Source organism: Temnothorax longispinosus, chromosome 1 (assembly GCF_030848805.1).
Source record: "Temnothorax longispinosus isolate EJ_2023e chromosome 1, Tlon_JGU_v1, whole genome shotgun sequence".
Classification (NCBI taxonomy): domain Eukaryota; kingdom Metazoa; phylum Arthropoda; class Insecta; order Hymenoptera; family Formicidae; genus Temnothorax; species Temnothorax longispinosus.
In genome coordinates this window covers 4,446,580-4,473,020 of record NC_092358.1, presented here as the reverse complement: position 1 = coordinate 4,473,020, position 26,441 = coordinate 4,446,580, and the positions used below count along the sequence as shown (strand labels likewise).

The 26,441-nt window shown below is 39.0% G+C and overlaps 1 protein-coding gene across 2 annotated transcripts in view; it reads right to left on the bottom strand.

Annotated features, from left to right (window-relative positions):
• The window catches only part of LOC139816037 (uncharacterized), a 102,351-nt gene that overhangs the window by 16,302 nt on the left and 59,608 nt on the right, over positions 1-26,441 (bottom strand). For both annotated transcript variants that reach the window (XM_071783332.1, XM_071783340.1), the window contains exons 2-4: positions 17,205-17,673; positions 11,379-11,609; positions 10,418-10,896 (exon numbers count right to left, since the gene is read on the bottom strand). In XM_071783332.1, the coding sequence (XP_071639433.1) occupies positions 10,418-10,896; positions 11,379-11,609; positions 17,205-17,673 (1,179 nt within the window). The remainder of the gene's footprint in view (positions 1-10,417; positions 10,897-11,378; positions 11,610-17,204; positions 17,674-26,441) is intronic.

Here is a 26,441-nt window from a genome sequence, read left to right as displayed (position 1 = left end):
GTCATTTGTTACACGATCCTCTTTACGCTCGCGCTCATACATCGTCGTAAAGACGTTTCGCCATTTATCAAGTCGGCGATCGTAAATATTGAACGAATCTCGGGATACTCGTGGCATACCAAAATCTGGTAAGAGTTATCCCCAAGAAGAATAATCTCGAGAATTGCATCGAAGTATAACGCATCGTATGAGATTGAGAGAAAAATGTTCGGTCCACGGAACAGCGACCGTGAGCTACCTAAAATTTTTCCAAGATCGACACGCGTAATTTGTCACACACGAGCGATGTGTCTCAATGAGTATTATCATAAACTATCGATGAATAATAAATTTCTTGATAATTCTGAAAAATTGACTTTGCCTTGCAAAAGTTACAATGTGTAGAAAAATATTTTTAACTTTTCGCGGAACATGTGTAATTCTGCTGCTTTCGTCGAACAAGTGGAGTCTTTTAGGCCAGTTAAGACTTTCAAGCTGTAATGGTGCCATAAAAAATCTGAAAAAATTCAAGTATACTTTCAAAGGCTTTAAGAATCTGTTTATACCGTTATATATGCCTGATTCTTGTTTGGGATTTTTTTATAAAGTCCGTAAAGTCTCCGTAAAATTTGAAATGGAAATATCGAGTGGGTCTTAAAAGCCCCACTTGTTCTGCGAAGGTTTAATATTAAATATCGATGTAACAAATTTCTAAATTAATACTCTATTAAAAATATTCGAGATTTACTAAAGTTTTCTTATCTACTGGCATTTTTAGCGTGACTTTACATGTAACAATTATATTGTATCAATATTGCAAATGATAAAGCATAGAAATTAGATGTACAGGTGTCACCGATGAAATGTTCCGTGAATAATTCACGTCATTTGTCCTGAATTGGCGCTATTACATGATTTATCGCACTATGCATTACGTTACGAGTGATGCGTGACGTTACGTACGTTACCGTAATATTAATCCTGACAGTAAATAATTACGTTATCGCACTGCGTGAATTGAGAAGTCCGTCTTCTCTGGCGCGTAAATTCGCGGAAAATCAAGGAAAATTACTCGTCTCGGGAGTGAAACTGAAATATCATTTCTTCTCGCTGCGGGAACTGTTAAGCAGCCATCGACTCGCAGTTCTTTGCGTCTCGTATGTTTTTGTTCTCTCAGGAATGTTTTTCTCATAATGTAATAAAGAATCGTCTGCACATCGGCTGGATATCGCCGCAATTTCGTTCGATCGATACGTCCAAGTGGGACAGGAGAACGTTATTAAAGCTTCGATGGCTTTTCCGTAAGCAGTGTAAATTGTATAGAAGGAAATACATATATGGTATGGATTAAACCCGAATGAACACGATATTATCACGTGTTATATGAATTGGATATATTAAACAAAACGTTCTCGTTTTATCGCAATAAAAAACGTTATAGACAAAAATTCGATAGTCGTGTGAAGACATTTCGTTATTATATATGGTAATAAAAATACGACTGTTCGGAACGAATGTTGCATATCTAAACTATGCAAGTTATATACATACTATTCATGATTAATGCAGCCATGCTAACACTAATGCGTTTTGATTTATTCGCGCTTTAGTTTCTTACGGGCGAATATTGCATGGAATGCGCCGTTCTCTTTTCTGATTATAAACTAGCGAAGCTAAAAAGAAGAAGTCATCACGATCGTGCGCTTTGCACAGCGAACATAAAAATGGTAACGGAGAGGAAAGAAGGGCGGAACCTCGCGGTGGAATATAGGGATGGGGCATTAAATCGCGATAACGCGATCGCCATCACGCCGACTATAAATTATCCGAAAGGGTTGAAAACACGCGGTTAAACCTGGAAACCCGACCGCCGATCGGAAATCCGGTTGAGTGTTCCATTGACCTGCTCTCGGCGGTGCTGCGCTGTTAACACACGTTTCCCGTTATCGCGTCTCGTGATTAATGGATGCGCTTTATTAAACCGCATCATAAAGCGGCGACGAGAAAGAGTTAAAAGTCCGTGATCCCATCGGCAACGACGAACTTTCGTACGCTTACCGCCCTTAAATTATAATAACGGTCGAGAGCTGCAATGAATTGATAATAGAGAAAACAGCGAACTTGTTGGGTTATTCTTGACGCGCTGCCTCGATAATTCATGATAATTGTGCAAAGTCGATTAATTGTTGAGATCCCATCTCGAAGGAATAAGAGTTTTTAAATAATCACTGATCACTTTCTCGTGAAATATCGACTTTACGTCGTTGTTACATAAACCGATCATATTTTGTGAAAAATTTTGATTAATCGTCATTCGTCAGAACTTGCGGATAAAAGAACATCCAGGGATTCTTCAACATCCTTTGAAAAAGAAGTTCACTCTGGCCTCGTTCCCGGCAATTTTCAGTTATAAGCTTTTATTTCGAGGAGCAACGCTTCGTTAAGCAAAAGCGCGCTGGTAATGCGGAGGAAATCGAGAAATAACCAAGCATGGAGAATTAAAAAAGAAAGCCGGGCGAACGCTCGCCGCAAACGGGAGCCGTATTGCGGTGCGTTGTCATTCTTTCCGACCGAGCTGGCTGTATATTAACTAGCGCAGCGGCGGATCGCAAATCGGAATGCGTTCGACGAAGCGCATTTATCGCGCCATGTTTCCAACGTTCATTACCGATTCGCCGCCGCCGGACGGGGAAATCCACGGCACGCGATCGCGCGGAATAATGATCGACGACAATTTCCAGGGACGAGGTGTTCCGCGCACATAAGCGGTCCCGCACACACCGCCGTGCCGACTCGACGTTAATGCGATACGAGAGGGCATTAAACTGCGATAACGCGATCGCCATCAGTCCGGCAATGAATTACTCCGACGGGCGGGAGGGTAACAGGAAGGCGGTCGTACCTGGAAACCCGGATGTCCGCAGCTATTCCGTCGGCGTGCTACTCAGGGTCGAGCTTCGTGTCGACGGCTCTCGTGAAGAAGGAACCGAAATTCCCCTGTTCCTCATTTCGCATAAATGAGACGGGACATGCAAGTATGATTTGCAGAAATTTTAAGATTTCTAAAGATACATTTTAATTGAGATTAAAAAAGTGCAAGCCCAGGCAGTGAAAAACAGAGGATATCTCTGATTTGACAAGTTTGTGAAAATAAAGTTTGTGGCATGAAACTCTAGATAGAATTTGATTTATAGCATACGATCTTTCTTTCAACAATTTTTATATCTTTTTTATAATGATTTATATCCTTTTTATGTGACAGCGTTTTAATCAAGTTTACGTCATTTTCTTCATACATGTGTTAATTTTTAAATTTTATCTTTAAACAATCTGCCATTGTTCACGTCAAGTATACACAACAATTAAACACAGTAATATCGATTGCACTTTCCTGACCGATGATTCTTGCAATGACTGCTAGCCAGTTCTCCTTTTCATGTATTAATTTCTATACATTTTTAATACAATTTTTATATACAATTTATCTCCCTCAATTTAGGATACGTATAGAATTGCTAATACCGATTACGTTTTCGCGACTAATGAATCTCGCATTAATAAACGTAAATTCTCGTAGCCGGCCCTGGTGCCACCCTCGTGTAACAACAACCTGTCGGGAATTACTCGGTAGCCTATTCCGTGCGGTCGACTTCGGCGCGCACGCCAGAGCCCCGTCGAGTCGAAGAACCGAAATTTCTCTACCGTGGTAGCGCATATCCGGCGATACGGCCGGCGAGGGTCGTCGCATTAGCTAGGCAATCGGCCGGCGAAATTATTCATGCCGCATGCCGCGGCATATTACGGGCCGGCCACGTATCACGACACGCCATGGCGACGTACCTGTGAGTCGGCGGCGGATTTCCTGACGAATTGCGATCCCCGCCACGCGCAGGAACGAGAGCCAAGGGTCGTCGATCGGAAATTACCTTCGTGCCAGGGATGGAGTCGGGCCGGGACGAGATTGAGAATTAAGTTTCGGTGTTTTTTCGTACGGCGGATCACGCGTAAAAACGATCGATACGAACGTGAGAGCGGTTGAAAACCTCAATCTATTCGTTTAAGCTTTTTTACCCTCTAGCAAACGTCTTCTTTGTAAAATCTGCAGAACCCTAAATTACAACATGACGCTTGTCATTTTAGCTATTTTTTTTGTAAACACGTTGAAAAATAATTAGCTTTTCGTATGCATATACTTTATGTCTGTGAATTATTACGTAATCTGCGGTGATTTACACATAAAGCTGCTTTTAGGATTTAACGCGTGGTTGGAAATGAAAAAAATTACCTTTTTGCCATAAATCTCTCTCTCTCTCTCTCTCTCTCTCTCTCCCTTTCTGTGGATAAATGAAGGCGAGAGAAGATTGCGAGACGAGCATCGTTTAACCATTCTTCGGAAAGCGAATCGTTTTTCTTCCTACTCGTTCATTAGCATTCAACGCGTTACGGCTTTTCTTTGTTTTTACTGGGGGAATTATTAGACCAATTAGGGGCGTACAAGTACAATGTACGGAAGTTGCAGGAACGAACCGTAAAGTTCTATCTTCTCTTTTGAGTGTATTGCGATCGAACGGGCCGAAAGTTTTCATCGCGACCTTTTGCGCGAAAGTGTTCTCCTAGGATTTCAATTTCCAGGATCATTACCTTCGAACAGCGTATTATAAAAATTACAGTTTTTGCATATAGAAGCTGCGAATAAAATCCACAGATATATTATATACGCGCCATTTCTTTTCAATTCTCTAATGAATAGACAGATCATTATAGATTTATTATGTAAAAAATTATATCTGAAAGAAATCTTATACGACATGACGAACCTATATTTAACTTCTATTCTAGGATCAATATTTCTGCCTCTCAAAGCGAATTATATGTTCGGTATTATATATAATTATGTTTGGAAAACATATATATAATAATTACATAAGATGTAATAGAAATAAAATAATAAATCGAATAGTATAAAAATAAATATTAGAAGAAAAAATATAAAATAAATAATTAAAAATTATTTTTTAGTACTGTTGATATGTGGGCGTCATTGTAATGTGAGTTATGATGCATATCATACCCCTATAACCCCTTTTTCACTCTACTTTCTCTTTCATTTTCTACTTCAATTCTCAACACCCCTGCGTAAAGAAAATCGATTGCAAATGTAGCGATCACACGCATCTTTATGCGGAAGTGGGCCATCGTAATATTTTGGTGAATTTGAGTGAGATGTAAAATAAATTCTAGCACGAAAGAAAATAGAATCGGTGCGGACTGATCCTATTTTCACTTTGGAACTTTTCAATATTCGCCGAACAATCCGCGATTGTAAAATATTATCCAGTTTTTCTATAGCCAACGGAATATAACATTTTCAAAGAGTAGTATATATACGCGAAACTCGCCTCTGCATAATAAAATTGTTCGGATTGAGTAAAAAAGTTCTTGTTAATCACGCACAAACTTATAATTATTTAATATTAATAATAAATAAGTTAAAAAATATGAATAATACATAAATAATAGGAAACAAATTACTTTAAAATTACTTTCTTACTGAATATTTTACAATCATCAGTGTCTCTCTATAATCACGCATTTAGCACACATAAAATACCTATGGAAAAATATCTGATTGCTGCATGTTAGAAATATAACAAGAATATATAAGTGTATAAGTAATAATTTAATATCTGGAAATAATTTTAGACCGATGAATTGAGACAGTTCCTGGTGGCACTTCCTTTCAATGAACGACCACGTCACTCGCGCATTGTTCCAAATTAAGAAAGAGATCCAGCGTGCCGAAAATACCGTCCAGCATCCCACGGCCTTCGCATTAGGGTCAGTTGGTCATCAGTGCAGCATTGTGTCGGGAATACCGAAATTAACCCGCCGCTATACCGGCGGCACCGACCTTGTAATCCGCGCAGAGAACGCGCCGAAACCGTGAAACAATATAGTTAACCACTTCCTCCCTCTGCCCTACGACAACAACATATCCCAGCAGCCCGCGGCCTTACAAATGGGTCAATAGGTGAGACGCATGGAACGTACGTCGAAGTGACCCAGATCGGCGGAATAAGGCGAGAGCGGTCGTGCAACGGCCGCACGATCAATAGCGCACAATCTTGACTTAGAAAACCTACAATGTCAGCGAAGGAAGGCGGCACCGAATCGAGTGAGCGAGATCGTTTGCGGATTGAATGCCCTCGGCATTCGCGACAAACAGTCGGCCTCCTTTTTTCGCGCAAATTTAAAGTGATTACAATAGGATTGAAAGCCGTTTACTCGATGATACTCGAGCAGAAATTTCGACATATTTTGCGGTGGAAATCGCAATTTTCAATTATCAGTTTCTGCTAGTATATGAGATATCCAGTAATCCCGAGATTAATTTTATTGGCAAGTCGGAGAAAGCCAGAGTCGATCTTTCCCCTCTTAGCTTGGATTATAAGGGGAATGAAGGTCTGGTAGTTGCGAAATTACCTACGTATTCAGACGATTCGTAACCTTCGTCGTTATCATTGAGCCATGTCAAGATTTATTACCAATCTTCTTGACAACGGTTTTATCTCTATGACTTCATTCATTTCGATTACATCTGTTCGAAAAGCCGAAGCTTTTTCATCAACGAAAATGACACGCAAAAGGGAGTAAGACGTTTCGCTGATTTCTTTCACTAAATGGCAACGAAATAAAGACGGTCAAAATACATAAAATATAATATACGTGATGATAGATGTATAAATAAAACAAAAAATAATTTTAAATAATGGGAATAATTTTTCCCATATGTGACAAACACCAATGAGAATATAATATTTAAGAAAATATTAATATTAGTAATAAATATTAATACCACATGTGCGATTTGAATTAATTCGAGTATTCAGATATTCGGTACAGGTATCAGGATGCGGATAGCTTGCGAAGATTTGAATCGTTCAGTCGTCTCGAGTTCAGCCAACGTTCTGTCATAGACATTCGTATTCGAATTAGGAGGAGAATCCTGAATCAAGTCCCCGACCATTACGTGAACGGAATATCTCTCGCTCGAGTGCTCGCACAGTACTGTTGTGACACAATGACGAATATAAACAATCCATATCGCGAAACATGGAAACTGCATAACAAGGATCGTGGTGCCCGACTGTTTATTGATTCGGGCAAGTTTGCTTTGCTCTTCTTAGCGATGTTAACCCGAAAAGCAAATGGATGGATCGAACATGCCTGTATAACGAGCATCGTATAATGCTAGATAGTTATTTATTAGTTTCGCAAGTTTAGCCTTGCTCGCCTAAGTAATGGTTAACGCGGTGAGGTTTGCGTATTACATAGTTAAATATTCTCATCCTACGTGCGCGAGATATACGCGAGATGAAAGATAAGCGACGCTTTAAAAAGCGCGTTTGCCACTTATTACGTACATATTTCGTCCGGGAGATAAAAATGTTTCATTAAACGTCGCTCTTTCGGCTAATAGACTGGGGAGACACTTTGGAGTATATGAAACGGTGTACCGCGACCGCGCTTTTAATTATCGCATATTGATTTTTAATATACTCTCTCACGACACGCCGCGCGCATTTGGACGATATATTATCGGTAACCTCGTAATTTCGAAGCCGGCTGGATCCCGTCGCAAATACCAGTTCGCACAAAGTGCACACGGCCATAGCTGTGCACAAAGGATCGCGTATATATTCTGGGTCAGGGTCTCTCAAACTGGGTTGACTCGCCGCCACCGTATATGTGCCGGAACGTGCGAAAACCCCCGACAATTCCGGGAAAGGTCGCGCCATCAACTTGTGACTCACGGGATCCTCCGAGCGCCTCGGTTGATCCCAAATTCTCCCGTAAAGTCGCAGTAACGGGGCCATTAAGCGTTCGCGTAAATTCCAACTGTGATTGCGGAATTATCGACGGCACGGCAGACCGCATTGCAGAAACGGTCTGTGCTTCTCCACGCACTTTGAAAAAAAAAAAAAATCGCTGGATGGAAATAGCGTAGCGCAAGATAACATTTTTCGCGACAGACAGCGAGAGATGTCACTGTAATGAGATCTTTTAGCAAGGGCAATGAACGAGATCCTCGCGAATTACGATTACGAAATGTGTGACGATTTTCGCGAGCTAGAGAGTGCAGCCTCGGTCCTTGAGAACCGCTGTTCTAGAATATACATACGCAAGCGTTATGCGTGGGTGGAAGGGTAATAACTACGCTACGAAACTTGCCCGTCAGGCGCAATGAACAACGGTGTGTTGTTAAATCGTGCCATTAACGTCCTAAGGACGCATGTCATCGTGTCACCGAGGTATATTCAGCGGGATGAATGGAATTTTTTCGTCACGTTGAAAGCTGGAACGGCTTGCGCGAGAATTTGCGTCATGATATTTTTACATTTTGATTCTGGTCTCTTCAATTGCAGATTGTTCCTATGTGAAATAGATATGAATTTTTTCTGCCATTTAACAAGGTACAGTACCGATGCGTAAACAAGCTAACTGAAAATTAACAGCACGCAAAAATTATATTTGCATGTTAAAGTTAACAAGAGAGTTGATTTTTAAAAACAATCAATTGCTATTGGTACCATTGATATACGCTAAAGCAAATGTAATGGAAAACGCTTTTCAAATGTTAAACCAATTAATTGCAAATCAAATTGTACCAAGGAAAAAGCGTTATTTTGTTCTTGATACTAAAAAAATTTACGTTTTAATAGCACCTCGAAGAGCTTGCTTTCTGAATTGCGGCGGCAACGGTACGAAAAGTAACACGCGGAAATAATTCCGCCCATTCGTCAGCAGCGTCGCTCGGTGAACAGCTCCTTCCAAATGCATGAGATTGAAATTGAAAATATGTAGATTTCACGCGCGCCACGATATAGACACATTCGTGTAAAGCGATCGGCGAAGTGTTCGCGTGACTGACTATTGATCAAATCGCTTGAAAATCGACGCCGAAAGTAAATGACGCATTATCCATTCCAAGGTTGTGTATGTGTGTGCGTGTATCTGTGTGTGTGTGTGTGTGTGTGTGTGTGTGTGTGAGCACTTTTTCAAACATGGACAACTGGCTTGGAAATCGTTTCCAACATATGTTATATGTAAAGTTATGTAGATTTGTCTGAATTTGACAGGATTCTTAGAGTCTGGTGTAACTTCACGAGAATTCTATTTAATCTAATCGCTTAAACGTTTCACCTGAATTATGGACAAATTGCAGCGACAAAATTCTTTTGATCGAGACATGGAAAATTACAGTTAGTAACAGCTCTGTTATAAACGTACGACGGAAAACTATTACTCCCCACAGGAGTACGCATGACGAGTGATAACATATAAGGGGGACGATTGATCTGATCAGGTATCAACAGACTAAGCTAGCTCGTTAAAATGCTGTAATGTAAATTACGAAACACTTCCTATCGTGTCATTAATGTCGTAAAACTTGTCAAAAATACCGCCGCGCGATGTAATCAGTAACGTATACTTTCCTTTACATCTGTTATGCAAAGCTTGCTCAAGATTAATTTCTTAACGACTTGGGAATGCTAACACACTCGGTCCGTGTATTCGTATAACAAGCTTCTTTTTTTATATGTAAATTTAGAAGTACGTATAATACACGCAAATTAAATAAGAGAGATTTAAATCATGATACGTTCACGTTATCTGGAGATCATGATTGAAAGATACGCGAAGGAATAAATTGCAGGGAAAAGCTGAATGAAAACTGAGACCTAAATGAAAATGCCTCGCTCGCTAGTCGATCATTTGCATGGCGGGCACGATCTTCATTCACCTGTCATCGCCGAGCCATTCATCTTTATCAGCTGCTCGTTATTACTGCACGTGGCAAGGCCGCTCTGTCGCGTATTATCACAGGTAGAGCAAAGAAGGGGGTTCCGACCTTCGGAAAGTTTGTGACAGTTTCTCGCGCACGTGGGAATACGCGTAGAACGCGCAGATGATCCGTCCCCGACAAAATAAGATTTGTGAAAGCGTCATGTGGACGGGGAAATTTTACGCGTGTATAAAATTCATCCTTCGATATATCTTTCGAAATCCTGTTACGTCAACCTCGCGTAAACGTGTTCGCATTTTCACACTACCTATTTTTCCGCAGGTTTCCCTCGAACGAATCGTCCGTTCTTCCACGCGGACGAATATTTCACACGATCGGACGGCGCTAAGTATTCGCATTACGGTGAATATTGCTTGCGAACAATAAGCTGATTACGCGCAAGTGAATATTAATTGCGTGTTAATTACGTGCCGGATAATGGACGCTTTTTCACAGAGAAAAGGCACTCACGTTTTAATCCACGTCGTATGGGACGCGGAAAAAAGATCTGCATCTAGTGCAAGAGTATCGTTACGATTTTTTTTAATAATAAAAAATATCGACACGAATAATCCATGACAAGCCACTTACCGGGTGTCACATTTGGAAACGGCTGGCCTGGCAGCGACGGCGGATGCTCGTCTTCGGGCGAACGTTCGGACGCGTATCCCTGGTCCTGCGGCTCGCCGCTCAGTTTGCTCAGCTTTAAATCGACGCATTTGCCGAGCTGCTGGCGATGCTTGAGCAGCTCGCAATCAGGCTTGTGCACCATCTTCATGAGCACGTCGTCATCGACGTTGGTGACGTTAATTATGCACGGCTGCGAGGACGACGAGTTCGACTCCAGACTCCTGCCGCTGCTGTTTCTGGCGTCTTGCTTGCGCTTCGGCAGCGTGCCGACTAGGTCGAGGTCCGAGTTTCGGTGGCATCTGTCCTCCGAGGACACGCCGCGACCTCCGTATCTCCCGCGGCCGGAATCGACCAGCACGGTGTCGGCGCTGCGATTTCTCTTGACCGAGTCGAAGGTACTGTGACGGGTTCGCACGAGGTCGAGGTCGCTCTGTTGATATCTGAAATCAGCCCGGAATCGCTCACGATTAATCTTCCAGCGGGGAGAGATCCGTTTGCGCGCTCGCCGGAATCGGGAGCCATTTCGAGTCGAGGATCGACGGGAGAACTATTTCCTCGGACTTAAAAATGCGGGAAGTTTCGCCGCGCGCGCGAAGGGGACGTCAGGTTTGAAGTTAAAACTTCGGGGGTTCGCGCATTTGATATGAGAGTATGCGCGATCGATCGAACGACAGAGATTGAAGTCCAAAGGGACATTCCCGGAATTCTCCAAATTGCCGTGCCTCCATTCGCGTCGATCCCCGACAGGCTTGCGACGAAATGTGCATGCGGAACCGTGAAGTGTAATAAATTTCAGGAATTTATTAAGGATAATTAATTCTAACATGAGATTACATGTCGAACGTTCAATGCGCATCGCGCATTTCTCTGTATTATGACACAAATAATTTTTACATTATTCTTATTCTTGATTATCACTTACCTCCAAGGATCGTTCTCGTCCAAAGAGTCCTGCGATCGGTGCTTAACGAGATCCAAAGTGCCGGTCGGTCCGCTATCCGAGAAGTGCACTCCTAACGAGCGTTTCTTATGTGGTAACGTGCCGAAATTTCCGCTAACATTCTCGGACGAGATGTTATTGTTATCCCGTCGATCTTCGTCCAGCCCATCTTTATCGTCCAAGTGATTTGGCAGCGAACCGCAAAATTTATACCTGTGCAGAAAGAACACAAACAGTTGGATAATTTATTCAAATCTTGAACAGGTCACGAAATACAATAATCAGCAAGAAATTATAAATATGCATGTATCACTTAGAATACTTTGCAGAATAAACTTCCTTTGGGAGTATGTTATTTCGTGATGCGTTTTACACGTTAGATCGTTCGCATTACTCAAGTCACTTCGTTTTTCCCCTCATTACAAGTCTGAAGGAAGATGAAAGCGTCGGGAAGGGAACAAATTTGTAAGACGGAAGCACGCGTTTCGTGTAATAAGTTGCCGTCAGAAAGCGTCAAATTCTGTAGGAAAAATACTTTACGGTAATTTGCATAATCCGCTGTTCACATCGTTTGTACGTTATTTCGTTGATATAATGGGGATGCGAATCGTTTTGTATGACTTCGCTCGTTCCTCGTGTATATGTATAACGTGTATATAACGAAACGCGCAAAATGCGACGCGAATGTAAATTCGCGTGCGTGAGAGAACACTTCTGTTTAAACGCCATTGCTACGCTCGCAGCGGCGCGAACGAAGGTGCACAAAAATAAAATAAAATAAAATAAAAACACTTAAAAGCGATATATGAGGTGCATTCGATGCAACGAGAACTCTGCCGTGACAGCACGTTCGTATGCTATGTGACATACGTGACATTCGAACAAGATGAAATCGAGTGCACTGAATCGAAATATCGCCATGAGTGATGTTCGTAAGATATCTCGTCATTTCTTCCTGCGCGCGAATATGTCAATAGAATAAACTTGTCGAGAGACATTTTTGATATAAATATCATGGACAAATCGTCTTTCAATCCATTAGAGATAACGACGAAGTTGAATTCAGCTTGACCAAGCTGATGTCTGCGATGTTGACCTTTTTAATAAAAGAAAATAAAAAGTATTGTACATCGTAGCGTTTAAGATCTTGAACGCTACGATATACAATTGTTTTTCTTTTCCTTTATTAAAAAGGTCGACATCGCGGTATCAATATCTTCTTTTTTGGGGATACTCTAACAGGAGGAAAATGTCTGCAATAATAAAAGTTATGTTACTCTTCGTATTTGTTCTTTGCCGTTATACGTCTAAGAAATGTCTGAAAATGAGTTGGGGAGCATGACATAATCATCGTAATGTCACGACACACGTGACAACGTTTCGTATTTACTCGGCGATCGTATTTGCATGCGTCTCATAAAACACTCTACGTGACAACGGACCGTACCGAGAACGGTATAGGAAACTTTACTAATAATTCGTACGTGACATCATCCGCCGTGGTCCGCTTTCACGCCCGGTGGATAGGCGAATGCCTTGCCTGCACAAACCTTCGTGGCATGCATAAGCGCACAAGCGCGCAGAACATCTGACCTTTCACCGGTCTCTCCACTTACATCGACCTCTCGCGTCGCGGATACCTACGGTATAGATCCTAAAAATTCTATCCGGTCATAGAGCAATGATACAAATAACAGTCTTCTAGTACAGCCACTGACAGCTACGGACGCGATGAGAAACGCAATGTTAAAATAATTCAATATTAAAATTCAGAAAGATATCCCGTTACAGACTCGTGATACCGTATGACCTATTATTAATTTCAATTTAATTCAGTCTTCTTTCGCCGTGATCCTCAAAAGTTTATTTTTTTATTGTATAGATGTAAATATAGAAACTTGAGAGAATGTATCTTCTTACAAAAGGTAAAACATAATCACTGTTGTCAGAAAGAAAATATATAATCACTATTCAAAGATTAAATAAATAAATATATATGAGGCTATAACGTTGATATTATAAATATAATATGATAGCAACTATTCTTTCATAAAACGTTTTCTTTACATCCATGGAAATAAAAATGGCTTTTCGGTAATGTAACTAAAATTCGCGGTCTGATATTACAAGGCTTAGGCAAAAAAGTAACAAACGGAGGGACGATTCCGCTTACGCGTATTACTAGTGTTGTCACTGCCGGGTTAGACAACAGCACTTACGCAAATGAGATCAGGAAGCGCGCGGCCGCCTTTTAATATTCCCTTCCCGCGACTGCTCTTTTAGCCCACGTCCCCGTGTAAACGAAGGTTTAATGGAAGCCGCCCTGGTTCAGCGACTGGCCGACCTTAGAGGTGCTTTAAATTATCTCGCGGCCGGCAACTTGTTACTACCGGAGGCGCCGCCAACCCCATTGTAGGGGTTGCTTGTGCAGTTGCTGCAAGAGAGAACTATGCGTCCAGGAGACGCTGATGCAAGTGGATTCTCTGTTTTGTACGTCGCTGCAAGATGCAGAACAGCTTCCGCGCCAGTAAAGCTTTCCCAGCTTTTCTCCTTTTACTTTAAACGCGCCACCGTTACTTTAAATATCTTGTTTAATTTAATTGTGTTGTCGGAGACGGAATTTAACAAAGTAGTACGAACTTAGACAGAACTATATAATCACAGCTAAAAGTATTTCTAAAATATATTATTACTCATTAATTCTGTACAATTTATTTCAATCAAAATATAAATTTATATATTTATGTATATGGATAAAATATTAATTAATTAAGATGTATAGCAATTTTTTTATTTATGTTCTGCCTTCAGCACGACAAAATGTAACGATGTAAAAGCTTAATTAAGATGCAGGTAAGCAAAGGTATTAGATTAAATATCGTGAGACGCCGACCTATATTACGAAAAATGGTCGGGAGTTCGGGAGAACTTATTAAACTTATTAACGAGGCGTCTGTCCTTGACGGATTGGATAATAGTTTTTAGATGGTATATCGCGCGACCAACCGGTTACAGTAAGATCACCGTCAGTCATGGTTTCATCTTACCCAGCTCGTTATTACAATGACTATATGCGAGACGCAAATAATTATTAATTTAATAACAGGACGACGTGCGCGGTCGACTCATTTTCTGCCGACTTATCATCGTCATTTATCACCGTTATCAACGTCGAATATAATTCACCTTCGGATTAACGATCTTGGGCCATTGTCGGCCGGGAGCTTACTCCGTTTAGCTTAGTTAGGCGAACAGGAGTAAAGGAATATTATTGGCATACACAGCGTCATGTTTTCACGACAACCTTGTTATTGCTTAATCGTCTTACGTATATAACTTAGCACATCACAGTACACAACACGTCGATGAAGGATTCCGGAGCCGAAGTGACGCGGGATTTTGCACGTTTTTCTACCCGACAAAAAGCCCTCCTAGCGACGTGACGTCTCGTCTTCTCTCTAAATTTAATTAGCATGTGCTTCCGAATTAAAGAGCTTTATTACTTGGCAACTAATCCTATTTGCGTCTAAGTATAGCTATTCATGATTTATAAGGAGATATCGCCTCGTAATCCTCGACGGAATAATCAAGAAGACAACCTTGCGAGAGAGGAACCCATCGATCGATTCGCAATCAATCTTAGTAGATTTCGCTATGTCAATTTTTCGCGGAAATAATTCCTTTTATCTGTTTTACTTTATTAATGAGTATCGATTACCGTATTTAGCTTAGGTAATTTCTTGACGACTCTCCTGGGTATTTCAAAGCCATCACACGAATTAATGCCATGTGTCGATCAAACTGTCCATCAATGAGTTAGCTTTGTTAATAGTTACGAATGTCATTTTGATCGACAATTTGATGATATTAATTTATGTGATAGCTTCTGAATATCTTTGCTTTGTTAAAAGACTTGACGTTTCAATACCATAGTTTTCTCTCAGAATGGTCAACGATATTTTCCAAAATAGTTTTCAATTTAGCCAATTCAAAGAGTATTTATTTGTTACTTATAATTCTTGGGGGAGGGGAGAAACGATCAGAGAAAAAAGAAAGGTTTTAGAACAACAATTTAAATTTTAATTTAAAAAATTAAATAAAATATTTGGGAGAAAATTAGGTGATTTATTTATGGAAAGATGTGAGAGTTAAGTGAATTTTTTTTCAACAGATACGAAGAGCTTGTGGACAAAGAAGTTTAGAGGTGAAGAGAGGCAATGTCTTATCGTTCCACGGGGATCGTGGGTAAAGAAACAGTTCACACCGATGAATGAGTTCCCCTCTTTACACAGTTGACAAGCATTACACGAATGCTGTGCAAACAAAGTCACTTAATAGTACTTTAAGAAATGGAAGAAAAATATTTTAATTTAATTAGTCATTAAATCATAAATTTTAATTAATCTTTCTTTGGCAATATCAAAGTAATTGCATTGATAAAAATTTATCGTATAACGTGGCACAAAATGATAGGAAGGATGAATATAATCAAGCGCAAAAATTGCGAGAAATATATATTTTTTAAACAACAATGGGAATATTAATCGACTCTACTGGCCATTATGGCAAAATAAAAATTTATTTATGTTTGTATATATATTTTATATATTATATTAAATTAGTAGTATAATTAAAATAATTCTCTAATGTCTTTTTACTGCAAGATGTAATAATTTCATACATATTAATAATCATAAAGCTAACAATAAGTGTAATCATTAATGTCATGCTTCAATTTAAACGATATATTCCTACACCTTGTTCTGAACATGTTCATAACCCACAGGTAAATTTGTGTTAAGCAAACTATTGGCGTGATACTAGCAGTGCCTTAAGGGTATCAGACGAATAATCGATCGTGAATTGACCTTTCCCTCCGTGTATTGCAACACAACTATTCCCTGTAGTGTTTTCAATCGTTTTTCGTGCCGTTCAAAAAATTAACGATGTTTGCAAGGCTAGATTACAAAGAAGATCTAATCTGTCGCGAGAGAAGTGTGATTGAGACACCTTGCAGCCTCCTTTTTCTCACGTAATGTTTCACAATATTTAATTCCAACTACGTAGCAACAAGGTTCGTACCAGCTTCATGTTTATGTATTATACGTATACTTTTTATTTTCTTTTGAATCAAAATGCATTCTAATTTTATATTTATATGCATTTCTTTACATCTACTTTGTAAAAAATTCAACGCAATAAGAAAAAATTACTTTTCTTTCAATCTTTATAAAAAGAGTTAAGCAACTTTAATATCGAATATTATAGATTATGCAAACATTGTTTAGCAAATAAGCAAAATGTTAAAATATCCTTTTTCGTTTAATTAAAAATAAAAACCCTCAGCTTAAGTTAACGTGTCTCTGGTAAATTTTATCGCGTAAAAGAGTCACGGTGCGGTCTCGCTTCGCGTGTACTTGCCGCGAGACACTGCCGTGTCTCTTGATATCTTATTGTGTACACTAGAGTAGAATTTTTATGATCATAAGTACATAATGATAAAAGTATTGTGTATGATTAAATATATAAGATTATATTCTTATGGGTAATGTATTGAATAGTGTACTTTTTACTTTATTATTATCTAGCTATTTGTGCCATTCGAAGTTTCATACTAGATGACATCTTCTTTACAAGCGTTTTAAAAAATTTCGATAATACTGGTCATTAGTGACCACCATTCAGAGTGCAACTAAAAAATGCTGGTCGCAACGGTGATTCCCGATGACTACCATGACGGTCAATGTGTTAAAAAGAATGTAAAACTATTTTCGGTAATGGAGGAGATAACAATTATAAATGACCAACCTTTCTCTCTGCGCGCTGGAACAGGGTACCAGTATCTTTCCCATACTGTTGAGCTTTCCCTTGGGGTCACATAGATTTCCGGAAGATTGAGTGCGTCGGCCAGTGAGGCCCTTTCCGTTATGTCTGCTAAGATTCGAGCCCATTATCGATTCTTCGGTTGCCTGGATTTGATTCGTTTGGTGGTCGTCCTCGCGACGGTTCACGGCATTTCCGGGTGTGTTCTCTTTGTTCGGCCAGTCGAAGTATCTGTCGAGCGGATCCTTGGCATTGACCCTGTAGGATATCGGCTGCGACGGTGGGGGTGGCGCCGGCCGATTCCTCTTACCGCCGGAAACGACCGGTTGTAACTGAGGCCGGCAGCCGCGGCGACGATTGCTCGATTGCGGCGATTCGCCGTTTACTGACAGCCTCTGCGCTTTCCAGCTCTCCTGACCGTTGCTGGTGGACGGTACCGTCACCACTTCCTCACCTGCAACCGTAAAGCAATGTTATTGGAGTGATACCGATCGTTATAGCCATTTCGAAATTGAAGTTTTCGCTTTTTGTCCGCCCGCAGGCGGCTTCCGGATAACGCGGCACATCACGAAATTGCATCCGCGGCTTCGGCTGGACATTTGATTTTATTTTCAACCGTCGCGCGGCGCGTATACGTTTGTACGAGATTGTATTTGCGTTTGGGAGCAACGTCTTTTGCAAAGATAATATCGCGTACTCCAATTCGCGCGCAACTTTTTATTACGTCTCGTAGGATGTACGTGTCACACATTATTATATGTGTGATGTATTTTATTCGTAAAACGTTTATATATCCGCGATTTATTTTACACATTCTTAGCTCCTATAATTTTTTAATAAACCAATTAAATAAATTAAAGTTTCAAACCAGATTTTAGCATAGTGCCAAGATATTTTATTTTGTACGTTAGAAAATTTCTATTCGCGCCTTTGAGTTTCGACTGAGTGATGTTTTACAGCGATAACGTCTCTCACAGAATATCTGCATCTGAACATGTTTGCAATTCATGTGGTTTTGCGCAGAATGGAGAGCTTGCCATATATCTGGCAGTGTCCGATTTGGGCACTTAGTGTCCCACAATTTTATAAAATAACATTATTCTAACTAAAATGTATAAAAATTTATTTAATTTCGCATTTAATATAGAATCACGTTTAAGTTCGCACAAATTCGTTGCAATTAAATTAAAATCCATTTTTATCGTAAAAATATTTAAACATTAATAGTTTTTAAATTAACAAAGATTTTTTATAAGTAAAGCTCCAAAGGCGCAATAGAGTTTTATTCTTTGTATTATTTCAATTAGACTTTACTCTTATAAAATTTTATTCTCAGGTAGTTATGATAACATTAAATGTGCCTATTGGAAATTGACAAATTTTCTTTGTAAGAAATCTCTCGACAACGGAAAGATTGTGATTTCAAATCATGGCTGATCTGTTGAAAACAAAATAATCTGCATAAACTTTGTATATTTTGTCTCTCTGATCGCATTTCGAATAATTAATACTAATTCTTTCAGTTTTCGCAGCGGTTGCAGAGTGCAAATCGCATTCGCGTTCACGGCGAGCTTAGTGTTATGTCTGTAGAGCACGTTTCGTAGCTGCATATACCCGAGGTCCGAGTCACTAATAACCACCGTGCACGAGACTTATTGCATAACCGTATTATTAATGCGACCGGCATGCATGCACGTACATCGTGCGCCTCCGCGAATCCAACGAACGGAGCTGGATCGAACGCCAGACTCGTATCGTGGTTGTTGTGTCTACAAGCGGAAAGTTTTAATTTTCGACGCAAAAGAAACAACGGCGGTCGCTATGGAAGAATGCGAGCACCGGTATTGTAGTCCGACTAATTCATCGGCGAATCGCACGCGCGTGAACTGCGATTTGTTCTGGCGAAAGCGAAATTGTGTTCCGAGTTCACATCGCGCACGTACATTGTAAATGTTACTTCATAAAGATGCAAAACTTTCGGAAAAGTTTTCTGGGAGAACGATCTATTTCTGAGAAAAAAGTGTTGAAAAAATTAATTTAATTTAAGGATTTTAATTATAGTGGAAGGTGTGAGCAAACTTTTGGTGTTTCTTTTGAAAAATATACATTTAAATATCCGAGTAATATTTGGATAAAACTTTGGTTTTAATATAAAATATAGTTAGAATGCACTTCCTGTGCCGTTCATGACTCTCGCAAGCGGAAGGTTGAAATGACTCAAAGAAAGAGTCGGTCATTAACACACATGAGGAGGAAATGCCTGGGAGTCATACTTCGCATGCTTGTACTTGATTTCTCGCAGGAAAGTATTACATTAGCAATTCTACGGTAATCGGGACGATCAACCGTTAACGGTAATCGGCTAGTTCATAGATCTGCAACATCCGTTGAACACAATTGTTAAAACTAATTTACGGATTAGATTGTCGGCGCGCAGAAGGGATAACGCGTGTGATTAAAATGCTTTCTAAATAATAATCTTAAATATTTCCTAAGGAAGATATTCAAATTCTGGTGAAATCTAAAATAGATTTCTAAAAAAAGACATCCGAATCACCTTAGATATTTATAAACTATCGAAGAATTAATTCTAAATATCTTTTCAAAAAATAGTTTACTTTAAAACAAAATAATACTTTTCAAAAATATTTTTTCTATCTACAAATGACATAATCCCTCTCTAGTTTTGCCACCGTAAAACCTGAATCTTTTATTTTATCATCTTGTTCGTGCACCGGGTGTATTTTCTTTGGATTATTCGTAGCAGTTCCGTTCGATGTGTATATACAACTCATCTCAGATAACGTCGTCGTCGTCGTTGGTCGTCATCGTTGCTGTTAACCGATGAAATCGCCATTTTACGGTGTAACCAAGGGAAAGAAGTAAGAAGTCGAGAATCAGCTGTAATGAAGATGTAGCTCTCGAAGAGAAGCTCTAATCTTCGCATCCATTTAAGAAAGAGAGTGCGGATTTACGCCTCCTCGTAGTATCGTGGATGCTACTCTTTCGGAGCTTACTTTATAAAGAGTCTTAAGTGAAAGGCGTCTAAAGGTACGTTTATTTAACTTAATAATACGTGGTCCTCGGCCGCACATTATCTCGCATGCGAGCCAATGTGTAAAAAAACTTCTTTAACGTGCACGCGAAATCACCGTTGCGCTGGTAATTGCCATCTTACCAGTGCGTGACGCGTTTGTAATGCGCGCGTTTGCAATAACGTTAAGAAGAAAAAGATATACACATGAGGTGGCAAAAGCAATTCTTTTCGTTTCGATATAAAATGCAGGCTGCGAATAGCACGTTAGTACGAGATAGAAAATCATCCATAATATTATCCGAGACAAAAATTGAGTTTTATGTAAAAAAGACATCGCTGAAAACGATTTGTGTCACTTTGTTTGCGATGGTAAATTTCGACAGATGTACATTTTAAAAATCATTGTGTTAAACTCGGCGTTCTTTATGGAATAATGTCAAATGTCATTCCAACTCATCAGTTGTAAAACGTTTCTACTATTGACTGTCATTGCCTTAATGTAAAAAGAAATACGATGTTAGATATGCTTGTATCGATTGTGTACTTTATGGCACAGATAGATTTATAATCTATTTTAAATGTAAATATTTTTTAAATTAAAAAACTCTATTTCTTTGAAAAATTTGTTATGCGCAATCCTCAAGTTCTACCTTTAATAAATAGGAAGTTATGACTTCTAAACCCATCAGGGCTCTGATTTCTAAACTTGCCTGCGCTAAAGCATATACATGAAAAATATCTTTTATTTTATTTTACATCGCAATCGAAGTTTATTGAATTTGAAGAGAGACGGTTGCGAACCGAGAGAACGGGCACCGTTAATTCACAATCAGCTGGCTACGACAACGGTATTTAATCGGTAAATTGGTTCTAAAATCAGCACGTCGTGCTACCTGATCGACTTTACGAGAGATCGTGTCACCGAGGTTGGCAATTATTCCGAACTCTTCCGCTTATGCAGCTTTCGGTCGCGAATAAACCCGGAGGTGGATAAATGTGGGAAATTGATAGGAATCGTGCAGGTCGACCTCAGGACGATTATTGGGATCGTAAAGGAGCCGATTGCGGAAATTTATTGCGTCGAGATCTTTCTACCGACAAAATGCATTGATATGTGCTTCTCGCATACCTATGCGTGTTCTGCACAAAACTTCACGCGTATAGTATATGAAAAATGATGGCACAGTTTATTCAATATTCGCAAGAATATTAAAGCTATTAAAAATATTATAACTGATATTACACTTACGTTCGTTTAATATTTCGTTAATATTTGTTTTGTTTCAAGTTTGACGTCGGAAATTAGCAAATAAATTCCTTCGATAAATTAAACTGCAAGAGTAGAAGTAGATATTGTGAAAAACGATATCTTATTTTTGAATTAATTTTAAATTGACCTTAATAGAGTTTATTTGTTACTTAGCAGAAAATTTAATTTGGGACTTAATTACAAAGATATTTATGCTGAAAGTTGGAAAGTTGTTACAAATGACTTTCTATTGAATCTTTATTATAGTTGACTCTCTAAATTAACCCAAGAATCATTAAATAGAAATGAATAGAAATAAATGTAATAATTATGGGGTAATTTCTTTACGACATCTCTCTGTCATTATTATCAACAAATTTGTCATTATTATCACCACGTCGCTAAATTTTTAAAAGAATTCGCAATTGATTTAAAATGAAACATTTCCCATAAGGTCAAAGATAATTTATATCCGTGGTATTATCGTTAACTGCGTTTATTTGCGGATAAATCGAGCGCGGTTTTGCTAGTAAAATATTCAGTGTTGCCATTGTCAGACAGAGAGAGAGAGAGAAAGAGACAGACCGAAAGGGAGGGAGAGAGAGAGAGAAAAAGAGAATCCGTGGAGCAATGTGGACATACAGAACGCGATATAATACGAGTCTAGAATTATAATTACGCCATAATTAGTTCCGAGAGAGCGTTACGCGCTAGCGGAACTGAAATGGTCGATTCATCGTCGTGCAATTACCGTTGCTTTCCTATCAACTGACACCGCCGCCGCCGCGCCGGCGAAAAACAATTCGAGACTATTCGGGACGGAAGGAGATCGCGGACGGAAATAGTCGGAATAGCCGCGCGCGGAATCGCGCACTAATTCGCATTATGCCAAGCACGTGCTTGCCGATTGCAAACGCAAACGCAAACACAAGCAACAGCAGCAGTAGCAGTTGCAGCGGCTGATGCACTCGTGCGGACTGATACGCTATGTTGGAAAATCCATTTGTATGCCAATTAACCCGCGTCTGCCGCGGATTTATTATCGTAAGGTCAAGGCGACCGTCATGACGTTCTGGGTAATTAAACATCGTTCGCAGATCTCGAAAAATGTCAGGTTACTATATTTATGCATGAAATGCGTAAGCGTTCAATTATTGCAGTGTCAGGCCAAGAAAATGATGAAGATAGAGAGAGAGACGATAAATGTGAAGTTTTAGAGAAGTTTTGTATCGAGATAAAATAAATGGAAGGTAATATTAAAAAAAATAAAGATACAAAAAATAATAATAAAAAATTACATAACTTATAAAGAAACTTCGGACAATTTTGAGTGCTGAAGATTCAATACACTTACATATATTTTGTTTCAGCAGAATTTATTTTACTTTCCTGAAGATTTATTTCTTCATGATGTTAAATTCTGACACGGTAAGGAAATTGTATTTTGCTCGTTCCGGCGTGAAGGATTGTGAAACCGTAGCTTCATAATCTAATAAAGGCTTTAATAGTGACGACTCGAAGCTATACCTATTTGAAGAGACAGATAACGAGATAACATTTCAAAAACAAAAGATAGAGGAAGTATATAGAGGAAGAAATCAAGTTAAATTAGCATCTGTAATAATCTGTCATAATAATCCTCACACCGGTATTTATCTACTTGTGAGTTTATAGAAATGTTCTCGCGAGAACGAGAAAATCGCGACAGTCAAGTTCCATAAGTGTAAGGGATTTAATCTTTAAGTTTCGAGCTGGGGGGCTTACTAAATTTACATCTACGTACGAAGGATTTCTCTATTTATACACACACAGATGCACATTATACATATAAGCTTTCGACCAACGTATCTGATTTAAAAAATTCCGATAGATATCTTTATATTAACATCTCACGAATAAAAGTGAAAAGCTATTAGATCTTTCAAATTTTGATATATGTGAAAAAGTTTACGAAATTCAATACTTTCCTTTTTTTGTATAAAGATATTTGTATATTTTTTGTCATTTTACGCAACTTGAATGCAAAAGCGCTGTAAATCGATGTGTTTTAGTTAATTAAATACTGTTTGTGAGCCCTGCGGAATACCAGTACGTAATTATCGGAGAAGGGCGGATTATGCAAATGTGTCGAACGATGACGCGACGATAGCGCGTTCGCAGCAGTTTCGTAGGTTTAATCAGCATCAGCATGATTACCCGAAGTTAACTTTTGCGACAAAGTTATCATACGACGTTTCTTAATTATCAAACTCATCTCGCAAAGATTAAACGCGAAAGTCGAGCTGAGTACTGCTTCATCCAGCAAACATCAAGGGATGTTATACGCTGAATATACCGCAATGTTACGCTCTCCTTAACACAAGATGCAAAGCGGTCGCGACAGACATCTGATGATAAGGTCACGTAAATATGTAAAATTTCTATCGTACCTGAACGTGAAATATTCGACAGGCGTAGGTAAAGACGCGACACGATGTTAAAATCACTGCCTTGACTCGCGAGATGGTTGGTCGACGCATAAACTCGTCGATCTGGCATGAAAACGCACGAGTAACGCTGATAACGAAAGAATGCGCGTTAGTGATAAAGATTGATAAGACAAAACGTAACTCCAACTCTTGTCGATTCTTCACCTGCATTGGCACAGGTGGTAGGCAGATAAGGAAATTTCGGTAGATGGGGGAACAAATTACATTTCGCGTTTATTTTTAGCCGTCCTAAATTCATTAAAATGCATTAAAAGATAAGATTACTTTTATAAGCCTTCAATTGATGAACAATTTGAGAACATCGTAAAATTTTTATAAATCAGGGAACCATGTTTCTCTTTACGATCTACTTCATTTATCTCTTAGTGACAAAATTTTTTTATGTAATACAACGTTATTGTTCAAAATGTAATTACATATTTTTATAAAAATTTTTTTTTGTTTTTTTTTTAAAGAGTTCATTTTTTTATGTGCCATGCAATAAGAATTCTAGAATTTAGAAATAATTCTACGCTTGTAAACGTCACACTTCCTGTTATTTCGGACAGTACTACTTCGCCCTAAATATTTTTACCGACCTCGTTTCGTCCGTCGTGTAAAATTTTTTACAAGATTACCTTGACGGTTTTTTTTATCTTCACGGGGCGATCCCGTTACCGATGATGAAATTTCGCGAGAGTATTTTGCACCGAAGCGCTTACTTTTTCCCATCGCAGGGCTATAACTTGACTCGAAAACTTTCGGCGTTACTTAGTTTCGAGATCGGTCGATGGAGAGGAGTACACCCTGTTGTGTAACGCGATGCTTGCTGTACCGCGCGCCGTTGCGCTACCATACCACTTCGCGGTATTAACCGTGGCCAGCATTCGCGCGTGACGAACAGAATCCGGGCTGGTTGCTGCAGCTTTAGAAGTTCGGTTCGGCCGAATGACGATGTTTAAAGTTCCCCGAGGTCGGAAGTTTGGCAGTTCGAGGCTCCCTGTGCTTTATCTCAACGTCGAGAATAGCGGACTTATCGCGCTCGTATGTTCGGAGCTTTTGCTCCGAAAACTTAGAAAAGGATCGATTCGTGTCACCGTTTTGTCTCGTCTGTCACGCGACGTGCAATCTATTATGTCGGCATAAACGGAACACGCCCTTCGTAAAGAACGAAGAGATCGTCTCGGTATACGTTCTCCCTTTAAATTCCTTCTTTCGTTCCACAATAGCAAAGAGAAGCGATACGAAAAATTTGTTTATTTATTAAATACGTTCCGTTCCGAATAAACAAGTGTGTTGTTTGACAATCTGAGCGAAATATGTTATTACTTTCAAAATATAATTCTATTAAGTGTTCTCTAGGAAAGTTAATTAGATTTATAGAACTGCCAGAACAAAATAAATAACATCGAAATAATTAAATTTAATATTTAATATTTTAATTATCATAAAAACACATAGGCGTTGCTTTAATTAGTAATTTCGCTGGCTGCATTATTGATTAGCGCCGCAGTCAAAACAATATCGCGTGGCATAATTGGAGCAGAAATCGTATATCTGATTTAATTCAAAATTTGCGGGAAAATGTTCCATTTACTCAAGTTCCACGGGCCTGTAAATTCGATTCACTTGAATAAGCTGAACCTTCTAATGTCTTTAGTCATCATGAAAATCATACGTAACGCATCTAATAGCGGCGCGCGATTGTGCATGCAATCTCATTATGCTGCCGGCAAACTAATAACATTTCAGTGACTCTCAAGTAATCCGCTGCGAACTAATTTAATGCCGCCCGAGCCCTTTCGCAATTTCACGAATACTGTCAACTTCAGCGATCGTTTTAAGACTGTCGTCTTAATGTCTGTGATTTATTGTTAGTATAGTATAAGAAGCGTCAAGGCGTATTCCAACAATATTTTAATAATTTCCTCAATAATTATGCTCATCTTTTTAAATTCATACATATTTTTTAATTCGAATATATCTTATAGAAGGAAAAAATTTATTATATTCCCGTGAAAAATGTCATTTTTTATGTTACAATAATTGTAATAAAATAAGTTATACTTTTCGTATTCGCTTCGTGTATATAATTCTCTGAATTAACGATTAATTATCTAAATCGCCAATATCAAACGGAAACGAAAATTATCGCGATTCAAGTATTAAAATCGCATAAAAATGCGATAATATATCTATATATAACCACTTTTCTCACGATATCAAAAAGAACATGTAAATACAAGTGTTATTTAAGTCAACTGTCTAAAGTCAGCTTTTTAAAAAAAGCTTTTAAAAATTAAAGATTATTATTTACCAGAAAACGCAAAACGATACTCGATACGTAACTGTATAATCGCATTTATCGTCTCACACGAGCACACGCACAACACACACACACACATTCTATTTCCCATGCCACAGACGTTTCCGTAAAAATTGTAAAATGCCGAGAAATACGTACACCG